Genomic DNA, 11,534 nt, shown 5'->3' with positions numbered 1-11,534 from the left:
GTAGTCAATTATCTTAGCAAAGAATGAGCGTTGCGCATGCGCAAAGCAACTCCCTCTTTAGTTGCATTAAATAAGGAATTCCTTCAAATAGTTTATTCATGCAATAAATGCCTCCAAGAGAACAATAAGCAAATAACGCATTTCTACATTTGTTATGTTAACATATAATAAATCAGCAAAATTCAAAGAAAACATTAAAATAATTTTTATAATATATGCTTCATGATAGGTATGAGGCCTTAACCTACCTTTATCAACATTTTAAAGTTTGGTGCCATACATAAATAAAAGCAGTCAATTATACAAACCAGTTTGTTTTCAGTAAAACTCTTGGACCATGCCCACTATCATAACTTTACTGAAGAATTGAAAATGTCCCCCAATGGAAGAAACATCAATCTGTTATTGTCATATATTCCAAAGAACACACTAGATTATGGCCATCATCTGAAGATGACTGGCCTATGGGGAACTGCATCACCAGACAGCTGTTCTGATTGAATGTGGGGTAAGCTTTATATCATCTGGAGAAGTGTACCATTGTTAATCCAGGTCAATATAAAAATCCAAGATAACTTTGCTTAAAATGTCTGAAGGTCTTTCTTCAACTGTATTTATTGCTGTTTCTTCTGTACTGGTTCTGCTTCTCCTTCCTCCAGAGCTGTTGTCTGTGTTGCCTGGCTCCAGGACTAACACAGGTGTAGACAGAGGTGCTTTACCTGTGAAAGCACAGACCAAAGGGGTGTAATTATACTGGGATACATTCTGGAAGTAAAAGGAACCACTGCAACATTACTCAATCTGCATTATTTTCAAAGGCAATGAGTTACGCTAACGGAGACTGTAAATTATGATAAACAAATTAAGATATTTTATGACACTTACCTGCTTGCCAGCTCTTTCTTCAGGCATGATCTAAAGGAAGTGATGCGCTCCATAGATTTATATCCCTAGAGAGATAGTTAATGGTAGGGAAGGAAATATAAGAACTATTAGGATGGGTGTGTCACAGAAAGAGAAATAAAATATATTCTAAAGACAGTAGAGGCACGCCTTCTTTAATGGAAAATACACTTTAGAATGTTAGTACTTTTATGACATATGAGTCAAAGTGTTAAGCTTGTAATTATGAACTCTGGACGGTAGTCTGGTATAACATTTTACCACTAGAGGGCAGTAACCGACCATGGCAGTGACGATGAGCGTTTGCTCAGTCCACTAATCACATACACTCACCGGCCACTTTATAAGGTCCACCTGTTCAGTTGCTTCTTAATACAAATAGCTAATCGGCCAGTCATATGGGAGCAACTCAGTGCTTTTAGGCATGTGGACTTCTTGAAAGCCAGCATCAGAATGGGGAAGAAAGGGGATTTAAGTAACATTGAAGTAGCGTGGTTGCTGAGTAGCTGGTCTGAGGTGGTGACGGACAACCATCTCTAAAGTTTACAGAGAATGGTCTAAAAAAGAGGAAATATCCAGTCAGTTGTGTGGAGGAACCAAAGCTTTGTTGAGTTAGAAAGGCACCAGGAACTCTAATAACCAACCAAGGCGTGAACCATGTCACCAAGCTCTGATCACCTCAAACTGGTTTCTGGAACATGACAATGAGTTCCCTGTACTCCAGTGGTCTCCATGGTCACCAGATCTCAATCCAACGGGAGATTCGCATCATAGATGTGCAGCCGACAGATCTGCAGCAGCTGCCATCAGGTCAACATGGACCAAAATCTCTGAGGAACAGCTTGTTGAAGGTTTCTAGGAAGGATTAAGGCACTTCTGAAGGCAAATGCGGCTCCAACCTTTTACCAGCAGAGTAGACCTAATAAACACTGGTGAGTGTGTATCTATCCTTCATTTATACCTTATGCATTTTACCTTTACATTAGTCATAATGTAAAAAAATGAAACCTTCTGATGAAATGTGCAGCACATCTATAGGGTTTGTTTGAATCATAGATTAATCTCCATTGATTTGGCCATATTTTTCCAGCTATTATCTTTTCTTACCCTGGCTCCCCTGTGCAGGCGGTCTTTCATTATTCCAATGAACTCCTTGTAGGAGAGCTGGTCATCGTGATCAACGTCAAAGATTTTGAATATGGTGTGAACAAGGTGACGCGTCAGCTGCTGCCCCGTGGCCACGTACACCGCTCTCGCAAACTCATCTGTGAGCAGCAACAGGAAATGCTTGTCGGTCATTTAAATTTGCAGCCAGTGCTGGGAGTCCTCAAATACGACCATTAGGTTCCTCTGACTTTGACTCTCACCTTGGCCAATGGAGCGAGAGGCAAAATTGTACATCTGCATGGCGATGGCAAAGTCCTCAAGGTTGTTGAGAAACTGGAAGAAGGATCTAAACTCATCAAAGGTGATGCCCTGAAACGTCACAAAACACACATGTCAGGTAATAAAGTGTCCCTAAAATCAGAGCTGAATAAGGGAAAAGCACCATGACCATTCGTGGAGGTATACATACTAATGATGAATATGTAAGCAAAACATAACTGATTCTAAAAGGCGTCCAAACTACCAACGCAGCTCCTCCACACACACTTCTCTTCATTCTCCACTGTGGTTGCTCTTTGCTGTAGTAAATGGACTTCTGTGCTACCTATCTGAATAACTTAATAAAGGAACTCATGATGTTGTTTGGACCATTTTTGTCGTTATTGATTAAAAATCCAGCTCCGAGCAACGTTGGCGGAATTTTCCAACTACATTTGAGGCTCTTCTCACCCCCGAAATCCTTTCCCCCCTAATTATAGCATGAAATTCCACAGCATCGGACAATCGATTCAACAATACTAATGATAAAGCATCAAGTAACATTACGTTTTCACAGCTACCTTCTCATCGGGTATACAGTGGCGGACGTTCTCCAGGTAGGAGCTGATGTTTTCCACATTGGTGAAGCGCAACAAAATTTTGGCAAAGTCTTCTTCGCTGATGGTGGTCATCCCCTTGGAGTAGGTTAGAAATTCAATTTCCAACACCTCTGTCTGGAGGTTATCCATAAATCTAAAAAAAAGATGCAGGGACAAAGAGTAAACATGAACAAGTTCTTCCTGTTTTGAGTGGCCACATCTGCAGCGGAAAACTAAGCTATGAACTACCAGGGTTGTTCTAAGGGTAAATACGCACGTGTAGACGAAACTTCACACAAAACTAACCAGGTAAATAAGAAAAGAGCCAAGTAGAGCTGCAGTAATATGATCCTGTACCTGTAGAAATCATCAAATGTAAGTTCAGCCTTTCCCTTTTTCCCAAAGAAGTGGACCAGGAGGGTGGTGTCGATGGTGATACTGTCATCAGCTCGCTGCGAACCATCAGAGGGGAAAAAGGGGTGAATTGGTGATGAACCAACATGCCACAAGTAATGGTAAATGAGAAGCATTTGGATGTAACATTGTTGATATTCAAAAAGAGCCAGCAGGAAGCAGCTTTGGACCGGAGGTGAGCAGAACATGGGCATGAAAAGCAACAACCAGAAGAATAATCCAAGACAAAAAAGGTGGCTGTTACTAACAACAACAACAGTCCAGGCAGCAAGGTGGTTTCAGGTCAACCATGCAAATGCAGACAAGATTATAATTTAACAGCATGTAAAAAGGAAACAAGGAAAATAGTTAAGTGGAGAAATATCTGTTTGTTTGTTTGTTTGTTTGTTTTCCCAGTGTGTTTTAATTCAGACCACAATAGAATCCGTCTCTTTGCTGCTGCCAAGACCGTGATGCTGCAGCAACATAAAACACACACCGAGATACAAGAAGTGCTGAGCTTGCAACACACACACACACACACACACACACACACACGCGCACACACACACGCACACACACACAGTGAAAAACAAAGTCATGCAAATATTCAGTGCGCTGCAGGTGGGACGGTTTGAATATGGCTGACGATGTGTTGAGCAGGACCAGCAGCGGGTGGAGAACAAAGGAGACGGACAGAAGTGAATACAGTTCAAGACTAAGTCGCCGTCCATACGCAGACGCGTTAAAGCCGCCGTGTCTCATGCATTTCTGTAGCGGTGCTACAATGACGGAACCTCGTCATCAACAGCAGCCCGGAAACAAAACACATCCTGCCAAAAGAATGCATAGAATGCGAGTACCACCTTTTTCTGTCAACGAACGTAGACCAAAATCTCATTTTCACACAAGTTTGAGCTACTTGTTTTGCCCTCGAAGGACTGCTACTGAAAGGTCTTTCAAAGTTTCAAAATCTTTGCTTCTAGGCAAAAACTATGCTTCTCTCGTTATTCACGTTAAAAACAACAGCTAAGTGACATTTAATCAATCTTGTATGTGTGTTAACGTGCGTATTTCTTCCTTTTTTTTTGTCTGTTTTCACTCTCAGAAAAAGGTGACAGTGTTTTCAGGCAGTTCCATGAAAAACTCAGCCAACGTTAGGCCAGGAGAAGGAGCACTTCTGCCATTTCCATCAACATCATTAGCATCATTATCATCAGCGATCGTCACCACGATGCCGTTCGTGGTTCTACCTCGAGAGTAAAATCCTAAAATTCGTTGACAAGGAAAAAAAAAAAGCATCACAAAAATGACAGGTTTAAAAAAGATGTTTAAGTTCACACAGATTCACATGTCTGACAGAGACGCTGCGCTGGTTGGTGTGACGTATGTTGCAAGATAAAACAAAAAGAGATTCACACATAACAGAAAGGACTTTACTTGAATTTCGAACAATACCAGCCAATACGTGGACGAATGTGTCGTTAGTATGATCAACAGCTCATCGGCCCCATGATGATGTCATGGTTGCCACACCTGGTCCATGCATGTGTTTGTATGTCCATCTGTGTGTGAGCTGCAACAGACTTTGATCATGAGGCTGGAGGCAGAAACAGTAATTACTGGTGTAAACACTAAATAGTCTTCCTCACCCTTCCTATCTGTGAGTGATGCCTCGCTGTCGGCCTTTTGTCATCCAGTGGAGGGAGGCCAGCATGGGGCTGATGTGATGACGTCTGCTAGTGAGAAGCATTTGCTGCTGTCTCACCTGGACAAGATGAAGGCATGTATGTCTCCAGCTTGGACTGGAGATGGATTTTTTTCCCTTTACATGCTTTTTAAAAGAGGCCAAACCTCTGCCAGAGTTTTAGGAGTGAACAGGGGGCCGAGACTGAAGGGATGAAGGGAATGTGATGGGCCGAGGCAGTTAACTGCAGCAGGCTTTGGTATTTGAGCTCCATCTGCAATGTAAAGACAAGCTTTGTCTCTTAAAAGACTGTAATAAAGTTTAAAATAGACTGACAGGAAGAATGGACAGTGAGATCAGCTCCTTTTAAAAAAAAAAAAAAAAAAAAAAATCTGTATAAAAATGAGTTAGAACAGCAGCTGTAAACAGCTCGGAATAACTGCCGGCAGGTGTTGAAGTGAAGACAGCATTTGGGATGTACAGCTCCAGATCTACAGCGCTTCTTCTCCATGATCTTCTTTCCTTTAACCAACCCATGGCTCCTTTCCACTCCCTTATTCCTGATGTCCTTTCTCCACACGTTGCCCCTCAGTACCTCCTTGGCTTGACAAACACGCAGGTGATTTGCGCTGCCCTTCCTTCCCTCCCTGCTTCTCAACCTGTCAGTCAGTCCCTCATTCTCTCCTCAAAGGCAAGGAGGACATAATAGTGGCTAATCTGTTGAGTAAACACATCTTCTCCAAACACAACGGCTTCTTTAATGTGCTTCACCAACATCTTCCCTTCACACCCACTTTGTTCTTTGACATGTGTCGTCTTTGTTACCCGGGGTCTTCATTGAGCTTCACAGAAATGTGACTAAATTCCTTTGTTTTTGCAACTGCGTTTGTCTGCTCCCCCTTCTGTGAGTTATTATAAGCCACACTTTCTTTTTACATATTTCACGTTTTGCACTTGTAATCTTTGTCTGTCGGACATCCCAGCAGATGAAAGGCCGCTCCGTGTAAATACAAGGTCAGTCCCATCAGGCTCCACTGTCATTAGCTCCACTTGGGTTTCCGCTGCCACCACATTGCCAACCCTGTCATTAGTCAACTAGCACTGTTAGCTGTCATTAACTGTGACCAGCGGTTTCACTGGGCGTCCTTTTAGGCGTCCTGGACGGGTTATTTGCAACAGTTGCACACTGGAATAAAAGTAAAGAGTCACTTTGTGGAAAACAAAACCTCATTCGGACGATGATAAGGCTGTTCATGACCTCTAGGTTCTTGGCTGTAATTCAGCTACTTTAATAATATTAAAGCGCCCCGGGACTCAAACATATTGTAACCAATGTTAAGTTCGGTACGTTACTGTATCTGTTTGCAGCCTCGCATCCTGACTGACCAACCATCTATAGCTGCATCTCATCACAGATTGCTAATCTTGGAAATACAAGTTATTTATGACTCCATCTTAGATCAAAATACAGTCTTGATTTAGTCTGAATCATTCCTCAGATGTCGCAAAGGCTTTGTTGTTTGAAATTCATGGCAGCATGTAAAAAAACAAACAGATTTTTTTGTTATTGTCTTGCTGTCATTGAATGAATGCTATTCAATATGCGTTATGCACCAACAATGACACAACATCAAAGCTCACGACACAGATAACAAGGCACAGATATACACTGAAAAGCTCAATGAGGACACCGAGCGTGAGGTGGGATGACAAAATAAGTATACATTCATCTACAGCTACAATTAAAAATCCTGCGTCAAAGCAGCTACGCCAGTTTTAAAAAGCAGGTATGTGAAATAAACTCTGATGAGTCCATCAGGAATAAGTGAAGGAGACAATGGCACGGGCACTTCAAAGGTTTGGTAGGTGCTGAGCTATTCTTAGAAATACCTTTCAGAAGCTTTTAAATATATTTCACCGCGGAAAAGGAAAGGCAGGAATATCAGCATCAAACCAACTCAGAATAAATGAGGCAATCAAAGTGATCTTAAAATAATCTATTATTGACCAATATATTTAGCTTGTTCTTGTCATTTCAGAAGAAGAAATTACTTTTATGGGACATTGCTTAGGAGATGTAAACAGTTATTCTGGTCTAGATTGATACCGCTACGTTATTCTTAATGTGTGGAGCGTCAACACTAAGTGGGAGATTGAACACTGACTACACACAACAGAGGAGGACGACGAAAGGACAACACAGAGATGTAAGGATGGACATGTGTACCTCCGCCAGGTCTGAAAAGAGGACTTGACTGGCGCTTCGCCTCAGAACGTCCCAGTAACTCCTCGCCACAAACTCCTGATTGTCTTTTTTAAGCACCTGTAGGAGTGGTCAAGCAGGCCCAGGGTCAGTTCACCTCCAGTTCAGCAGTAATGTTCCATCCATTGCCATAATAGAGGAACATCTCTTGTTTATCACATCTTCTTGTATGGGGTCAGTAACATGCAGCAGAAATAGTACAAACTCCAGTGGGAAGCTGCACCATCTAGTCTGTGTGCTATAATATTGGGTCACTGGCTCTAAGCTAACTGGATCATGATGAAACACTGTTATTAAATAGCTGCAACAACTAAATACGGTATCCTAAATAAAATACATGGGACTAGACACAATTTCCTGTCTGAGTTGATCTAAGATGCATTACAGATGGACAATAGAAAACCCTGTATTGAATTCAAAGGTGAGTCAGAACCAAAAGAGTAAAAAATAAACTCAAAAAACATGTAATAGGTTTAATGGTTCATTTGCATTCCAGTATGACTTCACTATGATTAATCTCTCTCTTTCTTCCTGACCTGACTGATAATCCTGCAGCTGAACACACTGCTGTCAAGTGTGACAGGTTGGTTAGGGCCAGGTTGGTTCTGCTGGGGTGTTCTCTGCTTTATAACAGGCAGCCACGGGGCTGCGCTCCTGACCACCCACCTTGTGTCTCTCCAGGGAGAACACAGCATTTTAACGTGAGCCCACACTGCTCTGACTTAACTTCACAATGACAATGCAGCTATCCATCACAACTTTGAAAGAACTCCCAGTGTGTGTGTGTGTGTGTGTTTCCTACAAATATCAGAAATGTTGTTACATACTGTAATACATCTCTAATTTAAATAATCACTAATGTTCATGAAAAAAATCTTCTCTCTGAGGGGGGTAAATGGGGCCGGTTCGCATTCCCTGAGACAATAGAAGATGATTTCTCTCTTTAGCCAACACTCCCTGCAGTAAAGAAAACAACAAAAGACCTCTTGCTTTGCATAAAAAACCAATTAGGCCTCTGACATGAACAAACTAACACACACATCTGTAAACAGCCTCAAATGGATAGTGTGTGATTGTGTTAGGAGCTTTAGAGTGCCTCCAGTCATTCTAAATTATATCAGTCTCTCTTTGTAAGAGTTCATCTCTCCTGACCCCTAAATCTATTACTACCCCTCTGCCATCCCTCTGTCCATTCAAGGCACACTCAGGAATCATCCCTCGATCAATCCCTGGGCAGACCTGACAGATGGACACCCTGTCTTCCTCTCTGCCTCTCATTCTTTCTCTCCATCTATCCTTTCATGGGGTCGACTGTGGACATTTTCCTGACAATGCAGTATCAGGTGGACTGGGTCAGGGTGAAGGGTTCTTCAAAGACCGGGTCAGGAAACAAAAGTGGGCATTAAATGCACTCCTCCATCCAGACGGGTGGACAGGGAGGATATTTACCAAAGTGTTCCGTAAGCAGAGATCACAAGGTTCATTATATGAACAAACTCAAACTCAAACTCATTACTTTTGGTCCTTTAAAGCTTTTGTCTTTACAATGTTCTGGCCTTCCCTGTAATGCATCATTATCTTTAAAACATCATTAAATAAAGCTGTCAGAAAAGGCCTCATAAGCTCGTTCTCTCTTCATTGATTCACTAGTTTCTCTAAGTTAACTCGAAACAACAGCAGAAAAGGCACTAAGGGATTTGGATACATACGCTGTTCATGGGGGCAACCTGATATCCATAGAGCTGCATACTCTAACATACAGAGACAGACATGAGGAAGAGAAAGGGAGGACAAAGCATGCAGTCAGAGAGGAAGAGGAGAGAAGGCAAAAGACATGTTAGTACATGCGAGGAAAGAGGCCGTCGGAACACTCCGCAGACGGATGTGCCATTTTCAACACATCTGTAAAGGTTGCAACAACACTGACACTGCAACTGTGAGAAAGAAAAAAAATACTTTAGTAGTAGTAGTACTTTTCTTTCTTTTATTGGACTGATTGGTTCTAAAAAACTATATTTGGTGAAACGCTAGCAGCGGGACATGAATGGTGGCCATGGTTTGCAATGACTAAACCTGACATTGGTGTCTCTATTGTTTGGAAGCATTGAAGAAGATGGCATGATAACATTTCTGGGGCTTTTTATTTTTAACCTCTGGCTTCCCTTTGGACCTGTAGGCTTGATGGAAAACAAAGTTGCAGGTGCTGGTTGGGTCGCTGCAGCGCTTCACCTCTGCATGCTGAAAATGTCATTTTCTTTTAAGAGTGTGTCCCATTTTAAGTTGTGTACGGTAAGTTGTGTCTCCATGAAGAGAGACTTTGTTCAAAACCAGATTCTGCTAGGCAGCATGCTCTCAGTGATGCTCACAGGAAGGTTACAGCAACAGTTTTGCAACTACCTGAACACATATGACACATAACATCAAGGATGATGTTGCATACATTCGCATGTTTGATGCTTTTTATTTTCCAGCTTCATCAGAGGCCCATAAGATTACTGACAAAGGTTTGTCCACATGGTTGGGTGCAAAACTAGATCATTGTAAGTACTCATGTGGTCTGAGGGTAAGAAGAACTAGGAGTTAGTGAGCATATTGGTCCCGATCCACATAAATAAAGAATGTTAGAACTCCTGAATTCATATCAAATACTTTGTTTACATAAAAAGGAATGCTGGAATGCTGAACCTCCTTACCAACTGTGCAGACTTCTCAGCATCCCCTTTCCTGTTTTTCTTTTCATTCTTCTTCCTGAAGATCTCCTGAAGCTGCAACATGATTAAGGATCTCATTTAGCATTTAAAGAGCAACTAATTACCTGTTAAAAAATCAATGTGGGAACAATGAAAGGACTCAAAATGATCAACGTCTGGATTCGATGATCAATAGCCAGTTGTTGGGTTTCCAGATTGCAACTACAGGTTTACTACTAGACTTTTATGAAATGAAATATTATTTATATTTATATAAAAACTCATATTGGTATTAAATCAAATCAAACTGCAGAAATTCAATATCACCTGAAGCCATCAGCAAGACCTCTACACTAAGATATAATAAGGAAAAAGCATTTTTATAATTCCTCTTACCTAAATAATATTCAATACACAACACATTTATATCGAATGCCTAACCTTTTGTGACGCGAGTACAGTCGAGTTAAAGAAGCCATTTAAAGCCGTTACACTCACCACTAAAAACTCCCTCTTGTCGACCATCTGGTTGCCGTCTGCATCAAACATATTGAACGCAATCTTAAAGCCAGCGTGAGGCTCTGGGAAACAGACAGGAGATCACATACTGTGTGAGCCACATACAAATTCTAAATATGATAGAGCCTGAATCAGGTTATGTCTTTGTTTTAGGAATGTTTATAGTATTAGCTACATTTCTGTTATAGCATTCTTAAACATTTCTATTTGATGTACTCATATCTTGTGATGCTAAATACCAGATATAAGTGTATAAGAAATAACACTGTTCACATTTCCACGTGAATTTCCTGACGGGGACGCTGATATAACATGAGAGCTGACGTGCAGAGACACAGAGGGACTTACTTGTCAAGATACAGAGCAGGAACAGGTACTCTGTGTAAGAAATGATGCCTAAAAATGAGAGCGCGACAGCGGGAGTTAGCGAAAAGGTCACATTTAACACACAGAATGTTTACAGATGTTCAAAAGGCCGTGGGCCTCACACTCATGCAGACACACACACATACTCTCTCTCTCTTTTTCTCTGACACACTTAATCCTCCTTTTCATGAAGATAACATCTCAAAGTGTCTTCTGGGGGCTGAGCTGCCAGCAGTCATTTGGCCACACACGTTTCTTTTTCTACACCCCGAGTGTCCAAAGTAAAGACTCTGGCTGGGCGTGTGTGTGTGTGTGTGTGTGTGTGTGTGTGTGTGTGGATGTGGGTATGTGTCATTGTTTAGTTAAGCAAGTGAAAAATGTTTCAGGAGATGATCCTTTCTTGCCTCAAGCCCATTTAGGAATCTTTGTAGCACCGTCTACTTTTCTGTCTCTTTTTCCGCGTTCTGTTCTGATCGTTCAGATAGTTCAGGGTGACTCGCTTGAGTGTTACGGGAGACCGCTTTCCTATGTGTGTGTATGCATGTGTATAGGTGAACATGACACCACTGAAAACCCAGTGTGAGCCTTGTGTTTTGCTGATGCGCGATTGTTTTGTGCAGAGGAGCTGATTTGGAACTGAATTCTCTTTATTCTCGTGTAGCCTGAGCTGTCCAGGAGATACACTGTGAAACAACTAAGGTTTCTAAACCACATTCTGAGTGTTTACATTCACATACACTTGGCTATAT

At 41.6% G+C, this 11,534-nt stretch overlaps 1 protein-coding gene across 3 annotated transcripts in view; it reads right to left on the bottom strand.

The window, feature by feature from the left end:
- Positions 1–81: 81 nt before the first annotated feature.
- The window catches only part of micu3a (mitochondrial calcium uptake family, member 3a), a 16,993-nt gene continuing 5,540 nt past the window's right edge, over positions 82–11,534 (bottom strand). Inside the window, exons 5-16 of one of the 3 annotated variants that reach the window (XM_029850884.1) lie at positions 10,768–10,815; positions 10,399–10,481; positions 9,904–9,975; positions 8,920–8,961; positions 7,175–7,270; positions 4,514–4,528; positions 3,225–3,319; positions 2,850–3,021; positions 2,271–2,379; positions 2,011–2,168; positions 886–950; positions 82–719 (exon numbers count right to left, since the gene is read on the bottom strand). In XM_029850884.1, the coding sequence (XP_029706744.1) occupies positions 716–719; positions 886–950; positions 2,011–2,168; positions 2,271–2,379; positions 2,850–3,021; positions 3,225–3,319; positions 4,514–4,528; positions 7,175–7,270; positions 8,920–8,961; positions 9,904–9,975; positions 10,399–10,481; positions 10,768–10,815 (959 nt within the window). In that variant the 3' untranslated portion in view covers positions 82–715. The remainder of the gene's footprint in view (positions 720–885; positions 951–2,010; positions 2,169–2,270; positions 2,380–2,849; positions 3,022–3,224; positions 3,320–4,513; positions 4,529–7,174; positions 7,271–8,919; positions 8,962–9,903; positions 9,976–10,398; positions 10,482–10,767; positions 10,816–11,534) is intronic. The other 2 variants (XM_003972573.3, XM_029850885.1) reach the window with 2 other exon arrangements.

Source organism: Takifugu rubripes, chromosome 17 (genome assembly GCF_901000725.2).
Source record: "Takifugu rubripes chromosome 17, fTakRub1.2, whole genome shotgun sequence".
Taxonomy (NCBI): Eukaryota; Metazoa; Chordata; class Actinopteri; order Tetraodontiformes; family Tetraodontidae; genus Takifugu; species Takifugu rubripes.
This window is presented reverse-complemented; position numbering and strand designations above follow the sequence as displayed.